The sequence below is a fragment of the Vulpes vulpes genome, chromosome 13 (genome assembly GCF_048418805.1).
Source record: "Vulpes vulpes isolate BD-2025 chromosome 13, VulVul3, whole genome shotgun sequence".
NCBI classification, from domain to species: Eukaryota; Metazoa; Chordata; class Mammalia; order Carnivora; family Canidae; genus Vulpes; species Vulpes vulpes.
The window spans coordinates 93,947,178-93,960,078 of NC_132792.1; the positions used below are offsets into that span (position 1 = coordinate 93,947,178).

Consider the following 12,901-nt stretch of genomic DNA (forward strand, 5'->3'; position numbering starts at 1 on the left):
CAAACATGACTGAAGTGAATCGCTTATCAAACTCTCTGATGGATTTAGCCTGAAAAATAAAAACAGATTATCTCCATCCTTGGAATCGAAAGAAGAAATCAAAATTTTACATAAATTTTCTCTCCTACCTTCATAACATGATCCATGTCTATTTGTTTTACAAACATGTGCCGATGCCTGCAGCAAAAGAATTTCAAAGGTAAAAAATTAAGATAAAAAAAAAAACAAAGGTCATTGCTATCTCAATCATACCTAAAGTACATCATAATAAATAACTGAACAGTCTAACACAGGGCACAAAGTTGGCACTCAATAAATATTTACTTAATCAGATTAGCAGAAGTACATTGATATTTTTCCTCAAGACAATTTTTAAAAGTACTTTTTTTTTTAGAGAGAGAAAGAGGGGGCTGGGGGGGGGAAAAGGAAGAGGGAGAGAGAGACTCTTAAGCAGGTTCCACACCAAGCAAGGAGGTTAACACGGGACTCGATCTCACATCCTTGAGATCATGACCTGAGCTGAAATCAAGAGTTGGATACTTAACCGACTGAGCCACCCAAGTGCCCCCAAAGTACTTTCTTAAAAAATTGAAGGCCACTGATCTATATTTATTTTTATTTTTTAAAAGATTTTATTTATTTATTCACAAGAGACAGAGAGAGAGAGAGAGAGAGAGAGAGAGAGGCAGAGACACAGGCAGAGGGAGAAGCAGGCTCCACACAAAGAGCCCGATGTGGGACTCAATCCTGGGACTCCAGGATCATACCCTGAGCCAAAGGCAAATGCTCAACCACTTAGCCACCCAGGCATCCCTGAACTAATTTTATAATAATACACATAAATATTGCTTCATAACAAGTTGTACCTACACACTGCTACTATTAAATCAATTTGACTAAAAAGGCCTTACGTATTGCCAGAAGCTTTCAATTGAATAAACCACCTGAAGACATTATTTTTAAAATGCTATGTTGAAAATTAAATTTTATATTTTATATACTTATTTTTTAAATGGTGATCACTTTTCTTTCTTTTTTTCTTTTTAAATATTTTATTTCTTTATTTTTAAGTAAGCCCTACACCCAATGTGGGGCTTGAACTCATGAGTCAGGAGTCACATGCTCCACCAGGTGGCTCAACGACTCAGAGCCAGCCAGGTGCCCCTTAATGGTGGTCATTTTTCTTTCTTTTTTTTTTTTTAAAGATTTATTTATTCACAAGAGACACACACAGAGTGGGGGCGGGGGGGGGGTAGGCAGAGACACAGGCAGAGGGAGAAGCAGGCTCCATGCAGGAACCCCGGGTCTCCAGGATCAGGCCTGGGCTGAAGGCGGCGCTAAACTGCTGAACCACCCGGGCTGCCCAGTGGTCATTTTTCTTATACAATCAATATGTTAATTCCCAAATCATTCTCTTCAATTTTCTGGCTACTGTCCCTCTTTTCACTGACAATGAGTAATTAGTGATCTAACTTTTTTTTTCTAACTTTTTAATATTTTAAGCAATATTTTATAATCAACATCTCTAACTTAATAAGGCTAAGTTTAATGTAATATCTAACATCAACTTTTGGGATATCTATGGTTTTCAATAAGTCCTGTACAAATTCACTGGACTTTTTATTTAGCATTTATATTACATTGATTAATTCACCTAAAAACAGATGGTAAAAGTCATCAAAATAGAAACAGAAACATCTCTCCTTTGGTACCATACCAATTTAAATGGTAGAAGATATACAAACAATTCCAGAAAAACCAGAAAAACTAATGCAAACACAGTAGTCTGGTAATGTTAAGAAGTGGGGGGGGGTGGGGGGGCTGAGAATATCCAAGTGAAATGCATTTCCCTAAGCTTCTAAAACATATGCTTGCTTGTAGGGCACCTGGGTGGCTCAGTGGTTGAGCATCTGCCTTCGGCTCAGGTCATGATCCCTGGGTCCTGGGATTGAGGCCTGCATCGGGCTCCCCACAGGGAGCCTGCTTCTCCCTCTGCCTGTGTCTCTGCCTCTCTGTGTCTCTCATGAATAAATAAAATCTTTAAACAAACATATACTTGTAAGCATATGCTTAAAAAAGTATATTATTCAGCACTAAAAACACTTAGTACATTGCTTATTACCTAGGAAAGAATTAGATATTAATAGATTAACAACAGGTAGAAAATCTGGGGAAATAGCCCATAATGTTATTCAACACAGTCAATGTTAACGTTTTTAAGTCTTTTGGAATAATTTAGAACAGTGATCTTCAAAGCAGGGGCACATACCCTAGGGGTTGTAAAACAGTCCACTGAGATACAGAAAGAAAACATTACAACCTTTATGTAAATTTTTAGCATTTACTTAAAACCTTTTTAGTTTTGTATATAACAATGAATATTTGGGTACCATAGTAAAGGTATATAATGTAAACATAAGTATACAGATCTTAGCAGTGTTATATAACTTTTTTCTGTTCAGGCATGTACCCCAAAAAGTTTAGAGACATCAGATTTTAAAGATGACTTACTTATTTACTGAAGACTGGAGGCAAGTTGTCAAGTAATAGTTAAAAAGCAGCCAGTTGAGTGGTTTCTCCAACGACTCAGAACAAGCAAAAGTATTCCAACCAACTGAAAAAGTTGCAGCTGCCTTTAAAGGAGTTTTCGGCCCAATTTTGCCCAGGTAATTCAAAAGCAGCATTCTAAAATGGGGAGAAACAGGAAACTTTGTGAGGAATTTGTTACCTCTCATGATATCTTATTTTTAACTATGGACTTTACCTTAACTATGGAGAAGAAAAAACATAAACCAGTGTTTAAGACCTTTATCTTTGGAAAAGTATCCAAGTACTTCATTTTTTCCTTAGGTTCACATACTTATTTATCTTGTAGTTGGCTGTAATGTGAATAGCCAAGGCATACCGTTATTATGTGTATGTGTATCCTTGTATGAAGGAAAATATAAGAAAAATCCTGTGTAAGAGTAGGGTGGGTTTTTTCCTTCCTTTCTCCCTTCCTCCTTCTTTCTCTCCTTCCTTCCCTTGCTTTCCTTCCTTCTCTTTCTTTCATTTTTAAAAATAATATTGGAGGTTTATTAAAAATATGCAAATCCTTGGGCCCCAGCTTCTAAGTGAATGTTTAATTTTAGTATGTGAGGGGTGTTTCAGGCCAATTTTCCTATAATGGGCAATAGAGTAAATATTTGGGGCTTTGCTGGCCATATAATAACTGTCACAACTACCTAACTACATGATTGTAGTGCAAAAGCAACTATAGATAATACATAAATGAACAGACATTGCTGTCTTCCAACAAAACATTATATATGGATGAGATTTAAATTTCATGTAATTTTCACATGACAGGAACTGGTATTTTTCTGATTTTTTTCCAGCCATTTAATTAAAAAAAATTTTTTTTACAGACTTTATTTATTTAGGGGGAGAGAGAGATACACACTCACACAGCATGTCCATGTACATGCGTGCACAAACTGTGGGGAGGGCAAAGGGAGAGCGAATCTTAAGCAGGCTCCATTCCCAGTGCAGAGCTGACATGGGGCTCCATCTCACAAACCTGAAATCATGACCTGAGCCAAAATCAGGTGTTGGATGCTTAAGTGATTGAACCACCCAGGTGCCCCTTCTTCAACCATTTAAGAATATAATAACCATTCTTAGCTCTTGGACAAAACAGATTGCCAGATTTGGCCTGTGGGCCTTGGCATAGATGAGAGAGTGTAAGGAGTGGTTTTCAGACATGGCTGCATATTGTAATCACCTGGAGAGCTTTCAAAATTATCACAGATCTCTGGGTTTAACACTGGAGATTGTGAGTGATGGGTCTGGTTGCCTCTGAGCTCTTGCTTCCTAAATGTAGTCTCTAAAGGGCTCCCAAACTTAAGAGTTGGACTTTTTGAGTTGTGGCAGAGCTCTTGGCCCCTGAAGTCACTTGTTTTCTCTTCCTATCCTGTCCTGTTTAAGCTAATACAAATGTCAGAAATCCAAGTTTAACATTACCAACTAAGAGAAAGGATGATAGCCTAAATTCTGTTTTTTATTATATATTTTTTAAAGATTTATTTATTCATGAGAGATACACAGAGAGAGAGAGAGAGGGGCAGAGACACAGGCAGAGGGAGAAGCAGGCTCCTCGCAGGGAGCCCATTGTGGGACTTGATCCCGGATCCTGGGGTCACTACCTGAGCCGAAGGCAGACACCCAACTGCTGAGCCACCCAGGCATCCCTATTTTCTGTTTTTTATTACTCCAATTGTGGAGGTTCTGAAATAAAATGGATAAAAATTCTGTATTATTCTCTTTCCCAGCCCAAGTGGCTTGCAGAGGGAATGGGATGAGGCTTCAGATCAAAAGTAGAGATTTTGTTTTTGCAAATAACTCTTAATAATGACCGTATTCCTGGTATACAGTACTGTGGTTCACTACGTCATTTACAGAATGTTTACTTTCCTGCAAACAGTTCATTCCAGGGTCCTAGTTTTGGTGGTACTAATTCTTTGGCTGGAAGTCACAGTGTGCTGGGAAGTTGGTATAATGGGCAAACTGGAAGGGTTGGAAGGGAAGCTCTCAGGAGTAGGAAGAAACAGTAGTATCCATGGCAAAGTCAGTGGAGCAGGGTGGGAAATACTTAACTATTATGCAGGAGAAAAATAATATCAAGATGTCATTCCAAAAAAGGTTGTTTTACTTTGATAATAAAAGGACTCCATTTTTTTCACCAAATGAAAAGAAACAGAGACAGAAAAGGAATCCATGAATTAACAGACTTAAGATGCGGGACACTTGGGTGGATGAGTGGTTGGGGATCTGCCTTTGGCTCGGAGCATGATCCTGGAGTCTCAGGATTGGGTCCCGCATCAGGTTTCCTGCCTGGAGCCTGCTTCTCCCTCTGCCTGTGTCTCTGCCTCTCTCTCTGTGTGTGTCTCAAATGAATGAATGAATGAATGAATGAATGAATGAATGAATAAATATCTTTAAAAAAAAGAGAGAGAGAGAGACTTAAGAGGCATACTAATCCCAATGTATGGATATTCTCTGGTTCCTGACTCAAACACACTGTAAAACCAACTGTGGTACCTGGGTGGCTCAGTGGTTGAGCTGTGGGACCTAAGGAATTTAACAAAAATCCCCTACCCCTGGACAAGCAGAGCAGGACTAACTCCATTTTGTGCTGCACCTGCCATCTCATGTATAACCCCTACATGACCTGCTTATTGCTTAAGGCACTCCCCCACCCTAGTCAAGCGGCTGAGCACACCCTTACTGGAAACTGGACCATATAGGAATGCGGAACCCCTAACCGCCAAAGAATGTAAACCCCGCCTTTTGCCCACTAAACCTGCACACCAATTCTGACCAGAGTGATAGGCTAGTTCAAACGGTCACTACGGGGCAAATGGTAATTCAATTGGCCACCTGCATGAGGACCGACATGACTATGCAACTTTCTGTGTGTGTTACAATCTCATTGGCCACTGGCCTCTATAAAACCACTACGCCTCTTAACCTCGGGGTCCAAATCTCTGCTCTGCTGTGTCGGGTATACTTGGATCCAAGCTCGAGCTTGCAAATAAACCCTCGTGCGCTTGCATGGTGTCGGCTCCTTGGTGGTTTCTCGGATTCGCAATCTTGGGCACAACAGAGCATCTGCCTTCGGCTCAGAACGTGATCCTAGGGTCCCAGGATCGAGTCCCGCATCTGGCTCCCCACAGGGAGCCTGCTTCTCCCTCTTTGTCTGTCTCTCTCTCTGTGTCTCTGATGAATAAATAAATAAAATCTTTAAAAAATAATAAAATAAAACCAGTTGGGGAAACGTGACACTGACAAAACACTTGATAGTTCTTAGGAATTATTGTTAGTTTTGTTCGGGTATGATAATGGTATTTTGTGTGTGTGTGTTTTAAAGAGAGTCTACCTTTTAGAGATACCTACTGAAATATTTATAGTGATATCTGATATGTATTTAAGATAATCAGAATTAGGGAGGAATGGAGGGTGATACTGATTAACAAGACTACTGGTGAGTTGATAATTATAGAAGCTGCATGAAGAGTTGATTAATATTGAAGCCAGATGATTAGCATATATGGGGGATCATTATACTCTTTTATATATACTTAGAATTTCTATACTTCTATATATATACTTCTTAGAATTTCTATATTTTTTTAAGATTGATTATTTATTTATTTATTTATTTATTGAGATACACACACACACACACACACATACACACACACAGGCAGAGGGAGAAGCAGGCTCAACGCAGGGAGCCTGACGTGGGACTCGATCCTGGGTCTCCAGGATCACGCCCTAGGCTGCAGGCGGCGCCAAACCGCTGCGCCACCGGGGCTGCCCTCTATACATTCTTTAAAGCTTGTTTACCAGCTCACTGGGAGCTGAAACCTGACTGGGTCTAGCATGGTGTGGATTCCTTGGCTAGACTCAGTTCTGGCTTTCATCCCCTACTTGGTCGCAGGCATCACAGGCTTGGGGATTACCCCAGTCTACAGGGGCACTGGACATTAGGATCTTCGACACTATGCTTTTGTCTGTTGCATTTCCAAATGAAAAAAAATGTGTCAAGCTGTAAAACACATCCCCAAGTGGTAAGCCCACTTGGGAACGTGTCACAGTGCTAGGCAACTAGAAAGGGTGCTTCCTTCAAACAATTTACAAGACATTAATATTCAACCAGCTGCAAAGGCTAATGGTCAAGTTTTGCCTTCAGGCACTGAGGATTCAAAGTGACATGAATAGGCATTTCCCGGGAGCTTCTGAATAGAGAATCTGGGCCTGTTTATGTAAGGTCTGGCCTTTAAAAAGTCAAGAATTTATATGATTAAGGGGAAAACTTCAGCCGGCTTCCTGTCCTCCACAGCTCACATTATGGGACATAGGAAAGAGAAGTACATCGAGCACAATTCGGAGGTTCTGACTGGGTTTTCTGCTCTGATTCAGATTTCTTCCTTTAGTAGGTCAAGCCAGACCTTCCATGCTAATGTAAGAAATGTATTCTTTTCTTCTTAGTTTTATGTTTATCAGAATCTAAAAAGCTGTGGTTAACAACTATTTTTCAGAATCTATCATTTGTAAAGCCTGTTCATTTTCAAGTAAATATGCTTCTGAGATGTTCTGAAAATTGAAAGATAAATCAATTATAAAATTAAGAAAAAATATTTTCTATCTCATGTGTTTGCTGATTTATAAATGTAGTTTTGGACAAGCGTTCAGGGAATCTAAGCATGGTAAAATTCCAGATAATTAAAATTTTGGATTTTATTAAGTTCATAATCATTGGAACAAAAAAACATAAATAATTATTAGTAGAAATGAGTAAACATGGTATAAATATTCCAACTAATCCCCAGTGTAACTGCAAGAAGCACAAAGTATAATAATATTCATATGCTTAAAATAGCAGCTAGAGTAGGGGTTAACAATAAAACTTCAGTTTCTAAGAGACCATTCCAGGGTAGGTCCATCTGCCCAGCAACAAAACAAAACAAACAAAACCACCACCACCTGGAGAAAAAAATTTTGAAGGCCTCTTCAGCTGGAGAGAGCAAGAAGTAATTATTTCTATGATCGGAATGATGAAAGTCAGCCTACAAGGTCAGCTTCCTGTGTGGTGCCAGAGGACGCACTTACAGGGACAGCTGGGAGTCAGTACTTCAGGGAATCGGAAGGTCAACATGGCAGCTGCTGAATGATGGGAATCAATGTCATATGGTTTCATCAAGCCTCCAGGCTCACAAAATCCTGAGTCTCCCAAGGAAATACTTTATCCTTTTCACCACAGAGACCAACTGCCAAGCAAAAATACTACAATTTGCCTGGATTAATTCCTTCATTCATTCAACCACACGTGGTAAAATAAGATAAAAATAATCAAACATTTATTTTTAAATGTCTCTGTGGCTTATAGTCTCCTGAAAGAAGCAGTCAAGTAAGAGCACTTCTCCCTCAGACATTTTAGGAAGGAAAAACCTTACCCTCCCATCGAAACCCCTGCTGCCAGGAAAGGAGCGGAAGGGTACAGACTGTGCACGTGGTGAATAACGGTCTCCAAGTCTTCGGTGTTAGCACAACAGTATGTCCTCGGTGTCTGTAAGCAGAGACAGGCAAAGCATAAAATTTGAAGTTCTAGAGGTTAATGATTTGTATAATACAGAAATGTAAAAAGAGCAAGAAGACAAATATGAGAAAAAAAACCTTTGTTTGAACATATTGTAACAATTTATCATCCTCCTATCTTGCAGTATATGCCATTTAAAGTCAACACTAGGTGCACCTGGGTGGCTTAGTCGGTCAAGTGTCCGCCTTTGGCTCAGGTCACGATCCCAGACTCCTGGACTGAGTCCCACATTGGGCTCCCTGCTCAGCAGAGAGTCTGCTTCTCCCTCTCCCTCTGCCTGCCATTCCCCCTGCTTATGTGATCTCTCTTTCTCTCTCAAATAAATAAATAAAATCTTTTAAAAAAATTACTATCTGAGTTGGCAATAACCAAAGACTTTGGTCATGCAAGGAAGGCTTGATAGAAATAGGTCAAGACCAACACAAATACCTTAAATTAAATAGAATACACAGTACCACATTCAAATGTGTCTCCAACTTAACAAGAACAGAGTCAATTTAGAAAGAAAAAGCAAAGAATTACACTTTAAAAAAAATTATGCCTGACAAAGCCAAAGTACTTCTTTATTTAAAAAAACAAGCAAGCTAGAAAACAAAAGAGAGTTTACAATAAGGCCACAAAAAATTTAAATTGTGGTTTGGTTTCTAACTGGGGAACTGTTTTCTTTATCCTGAGTGCTGTCTACCAATGAGGTTGTGTGGCTTCCTGGTTTTCTGGTGTTTCGCCTTCACTCTAGATAAGGCAATTTCTAGCTGGATTTATTAATGACATATGTTCCTTTACAATAATATCTCCATACACCCCCAGCTGTGCTATACTGCAACAGACACTTAGAATGTTAAAATATGTAAAGCTGATTATGCCTCAATACATAATGCATTAAAACAAATGGTTTTCATGTGAACTCCAGCAATAAGGGCTCTATTTCTATCAGGAACGCTTCACAAATGCTTTGTTTGAGCTGTGGGAGGAGAGGGCAATCCTCTCTGTAGAATAAATGTGAGAGTGTGTACATGGATATGTGTGAGTGTGTGCATGTAAGATAAAATAACCAGAAACTGACTGACATGGAGAGGAAGCTGGTGAACGCTGCTATAATAAAAACAGTTACCTGTACCATTCCTGACTTTACTATTCCAATAAATGATGATCACAATAGTAAGGTTCTGTTCACCCACCATTCAGTTGCTAAGGAGAAGCCTAAGACAACTACAATTTTTAATGATCCCTCCAATGAAACTCAAGCCTAAAGCATTCCCTACTGCCTACTCTCATCTCTTTGAGGTCTGCAAATAGGAAACTTTCTAAAGACAAATGTTAACCTGACAAGATTTACAGCGGATAACAGTTATTAAATAATTAATTCTGTGTCTACAAAACCCTAAGGAAAATCCCACTATTATATCTATTTTATATAGGAAACTGAATTTAGGGAACCCTGGGTGGCGCAGTGATTTAGCGCCTGCCTTTGGCCCAGGGCACAATCCTGGAGACCCGGGATCGAATCCCACGTCGGGCTCCTGGTGCATGGAGCCTGCTTCTCCCTCTGCCTATGTCTCTGCCTCTCTCTCTCTCTCTGTGTGTGTGACTATCATAAATAAATAAAAAATTTTAAAAAATTTTTTAAAAAAAGGAAACTGAGTTTAGGGAAGTTAAAAGATTCCTGGCACACCTTACCAGCTAATATGAGACTAAGCTGAGATACTTTGTTTTATTTTATTTAAAGATTTTATTTATTTATTCATGACAGAGAGAGAGAGGGGGGCAGAGAGAGAGAGGCAGAGACACAGGCAGAGGGAGAAGCAGGCTCCATGCAGGGAGCCTGACGTGGGACTCGATTCCGGGTCTCCAGGATCATGCCCTGGGCTGAAGGCAGGCACTAAACCACTGAGCCACCGGGGCTGCCCTATTTATTTTATTTTTTAAAGATTTTTATTTATTTATTCCTGAGAGACACAGTGAGAAAGAGAAAGAGGCAGAGACACAGGCCAAGGGAGAAGCAGGCTCCCCACAAGGAGCCTGATATGGGACTCAATCTGGGATCCCGGGATCACACCCTGGGCCAAAGGCAGATACTCAATGGCTGAGCCACCCAGGTGTCCCAAAGCTGAGATACTTTAAAACATACATTGTGATTAAATGCATTTGAGGGGTTCAAATTCAATGTAAAATCTAAATGGATTAATATCTACTACCATGCTCTTTCATAGTGACTGAACAATTTGTCACAAGAATTCAGGTGAAGAAATCCTTACTTGGTATTTTTATTACACGAGAGTCTCTTCACACTGCATAGCTTTAAAATTTCTCAATTATTTGTGACAGTCACCAACATGTACTCTTGTCATGCAGGCTTGAAGTGAATGCATGCTCACACATGAGTTCACACGAATATATACACAGAGGTCAAGGTATGAAAAAAATGGTCTGCGGAAAATTATTACAATGAGAAAATAGTGCCAGAAAGGACCTGGTTCCTTATTTACACACATGGATATTGAGGCTCAGCAAGGTTGAGTAATTTGCCAAAGGTCACAAAGTAACAGAGCCTGGATCACATGTTTGTAATAAGTTAACTACGTCTTGTAAAGCACCTGGATACCATGAGGGTTTTAAATAAATCAGCATCTGGGGCAGCCCTGGTGGCACAGTGGTTTAGTGCTGCCTTCAGCCCAGGACGTGGTCCTGGAGGCCCAGGATCTAGTCCCATGTCAGGCTCCCTGCATGGAGCCTGCTTCTCCCTCTGCCTGTGTCTCTGCCTCTCTCTCTCTCTCTGTCTCCTTGAATAAATAAATAAATAAAACTTAAAAAATAAATCAGCATCTGGTATCATCAGATATAGGAATTGATTTTTCTGTAAATGTTTTTCTCTAGATGGATTACATTAAGATCAAAACTGATTAATACTGGCATGGATCAAAGTTGCCAGAACTCTGAAAACTCAGCAAATCTAGAGCCTTTCCGACATGATCTGCTTCCTGCCCATTCCCTTGGTTTCTGTGGTGGTGTTATCCCATTCTCCTCTTGCTGCTGGCTTTCCATTTCCTGCCTGGTTCCTGTCATTCTTCTCACAACTGCAATGTAAGTACTCATTCCCAAAAGTCTTGTCTTAGGCCTGCATCTGCTCCTCTGGTCAATACTTGATTCTTGAAGGATTTACTCACCTTCATGGCTTCATCAAACCACCTCTAGCAATGACCAAACCAACTCTGTACCCTCTCACCTCATCTTGAGCTCTAGATCCAAATTTCCAAGTTCTAGCAGGCAGCCTCACTATTGTGTTGTCAGTACTTCAAGTTTAAAATGCCCCAAAGTAAACTCTTCTCTTTATATAGTGCTATAATGCTTCTCCTAACTTCCCATTTTTTAAAATAAACAACACCTATATTTTCCTAGTTGAAATGATAGGTGAGGGACCCCTGGGTGGCTCCACAGTTGAGCGTCTGCCTTCAGCTCAGGGCGTGGTCCCAGGATGGATCCCACATTGGGCTCCCTGCAGTGAGCCTGCTTCTTCCTCCTGTGTCTCTGAGTCTCTCTCTGTGTGTCTCTCATGAACAAATAAATAAATCTTTAAAAAAACCAACAACTGTAGGTGAGAGCAACCCTCTCAGGTCCCCTCCCTCCTCAGGAGCTTTGTACTATCACTTTGCTATGGCTCAATAAACCCTGCTTTGCTGCCTACCACTCTGTCTGGTCTTCGAAGCGGTATGACCAAGAACTGAGGGCACGAATGGAGAGAAAAATCCTGTAACGCTGATCTAAGGACACAGTGAGAAGACTGCTATCTGTGAACCAGGTAGCTGACCTTACCAGGTCCTTTGCGTCTCCAGATATGTTTGCCAATCCACTTGGGATTTTCTACAAGAAGTCTGCTGCAATCTTGCAAGCGACCACCCTGGCTGAATAGACAGGCCCATCAGGCCACACACCTCCAAGTACCCATAGGCCCTAACTGACCAATGGGCTACCTACAACCAGGCAGAGTTACAAAAAGGGAGCATTCCATATGTCCCCATACCTCATCTTACCCCTTTACTATTTTTTTTAAAGATTTTATTTATTCATGAGAGACACAGAGAGAGGCAGAGACACAGGCAGAGGGAGAAGCAGGGTCACCATGGGGAGCCTGAAGCGGTACTTGATCCCAGGACCCTGGGATCACGACCTGAGCCAAAGGCAGATGCTCAACCACTGAGCCACCCAGGGGTCCCTCATCTTACCCCTTTAAATACAGCCCCCACTCACTGCCTCCTGGCAGGCAGCCTCTCCTCTGCTGTTGCCTTGCAGTGTCTTCAATAAACCTCTCTCTCCTAAAAAAAAAAAAAACAAACCCCCCCCCCCCCAAAAAAACCGTGCATGACATTGCCTTCTCCCTCTCCCTTAATTTCATAGCCAATAAATTGCCAAGTCCTGTAGCTTCTTCTTCCTCAGTGTCTTGTGGGAAACACCAGAAACCCCTTCTTTTCACTCTAGTAAAGGCCTGGTAGGTTAGATTCTCCTGAGACAGGATGGGAGTACCAATAGTTCATTTGGAGGTGATACCAGGAAGCACCAGTAGGGGAATGGAGAAGTGAGCTAGGGAGGGTCAATAAAGAACATGCGACCAAGCAGTTTGTGGCTATGGGCAACAGGGATCCAATCCTCTTGAGGCACTTTGGGACACTATGTGAATTTGGCTCAAACTGATCCCAAATGAGTGGCAAGACTGCTGGGTTCCACTAGTTCCCTTCAGCCACTGGTTGAAAGCTGCTGATGTTAAGC

At 40.9% G+C, this 12,901-nt stretch overlaps 1 protein-coding gene across 1 annotated transcript in view; it reads right to left on the bottom strand.

The window, feature by feature from the left end:
• ABHD3 (abhydrolase domain containing 3, phospholipase) overlaps positions 1-12,901 on the bottom strand; it is a gene marked incomplete at its 5' end in the record, with an annotated part of 50,468 nt that overhangs the window by 4,450 nt on the left and 33,117 nt on the right. The window contains 4 exons of the mRNA XM_026006491.2: positions 1-49; positions 129-177; positions 2,512-2,685; positions 7,998-8,110. The exon at positions 1-49 is cut by the window's left edge and continues 117 nt beyond it. Of these exons, the coding sequence (XP_025862276.2) occupies positions 1-49; positions 129-177; positions 2,512-2,685; positions 7,998-8,110 (385 nt within the window). The remainder of the gene's footprint in view (positions 50-128; positions 178-2,511; positions 2,686-7,997; positions 8,111-12,901) is intronic.